The following is a 1170-nucleotide window of genomic DNA, read 5'->3' on the forward strand; positions in this document are numbered from 1 at the left end:
GGGGGGGGGGGGTGATTTTGATGATATTGAAGAAAATTATACGTTATCTTTGATACTTCTTGTCCCTTACCCTAAAAATAAAATCCATAAGGGGTGAGGGGGAGAAAGAAAAGTTATTTTTCGTAATACATACACCAATTTATGCATTGGTCTTAAGGGATGAGCAATGTATTGTACGAAACTTCGGGATTTAATCTTTAAGTCTTAGCTCAGTTATCAGTATTATGATTATTAAATAGAATCAAACAAAAACCACTTCGACACATTTTGAGCAATTCTCGTCTGGTCCAATTTGTTTGCTGATTATTCATGTTGAGTCTACGGGCTTTCCATTAATGTGTGAAATGTTATTAATTTTTATCACATGTAATAAATGTAATATATTCAGTAATGGTTTCTCTTTAAAATGAACTGTGCTGTTTGGCTTAAACAACAATTTCTCGATGAAATTAAACAATTTTCAACCAAAGATATTTACAAATGGAAGGTCATTTAAAAAACAACGACAGCCCCTTTTAAGTAAATAAATTCTTTTTTTATTAATATTTTTTTTAGAACTGAAAAAATTACTTTTAAAGATTCTCCATCGCGTAATATGTGAACTTCCCACCTTAATTTAACATATTCTAGATATGTGATGACCTGCTCCACCCCTGAGAAGGTTGAGGGAGTGGCACTGCTCCAGGAGGGGTGTAGAGTAGTAGAAGAGAAGATTAAATCTGTCGGAGGAAACTTCGCAATCCAGATGGCACCCAAGGTTTTTTTTATTTATTAAAGGAATTGCACAAGAAAACCGTAATTCTTTGATAAAATAGTGACAATCTTTCTTTATGCATCATAGTAAGATTTTCTCAATTTTTCTTACAGATGTAAACTAAAATGTAAAAAATTTGTATTGCTTGATTTGAAACAATAATTGAAATTTTGGTTAAATCGACAATTAACATACTATAAAGATGGAACAAAAATGTTAACTGTATGATCAATTTCTGATTTTTTGCATGGGCGTTAAAGGGTAAAAAAAAATTGAAAATTTTTTATTTTCAAAATTCTAGGGGAGGGGAGGAAATCTAAAACCCAGAGCAGGGAAAGGGAAGGAAAAAGGAAAGGGGGAAGGGGAGGGGAAGTGCGAGGGAAGGGGAAGTGAGAGGAAAGGGGAAGTGAGGGGGA

The 1170-nt window shown here is 33.5% G+C and overlaps 1 protein-coding gene across 1 annotated transcript in view; it reads left to right on the forward strand.

The window, feature by feature from the left end:
• LOC111695410 (eukaryotic translation initiation factor 2 subunit 1-like) overlaps positions 1-1170 on the forward strand; it is a gene marked incomplete in the record, with an annotated part of 6407 nt that overhangs the window by 4087 nt on the left and 1150 nt on the right. The window contains 1 exon segment of the mRNA XM_023464731.1: positions 631-769. Within this exon segment, the coding sequence (XP_023320499.1) occupies positions 631-769 (139 nt within the window).

This window comes from Eurytemora carolleeae, unplaced genomic scaffold (genome assembly GCF_000591075.1).
Source record: "Eurytemora carolleeae unplaced genomic scaffold, Eaff_2.0 scaffold34, whole genome shotgun sequence".
Taxonomy (NCBI): Eukaryota; Metazoa; Arthropoda; class Copepoda; order Calanoida; family Temoridae; genus Eurytemora; species Eurytemora carolleeae.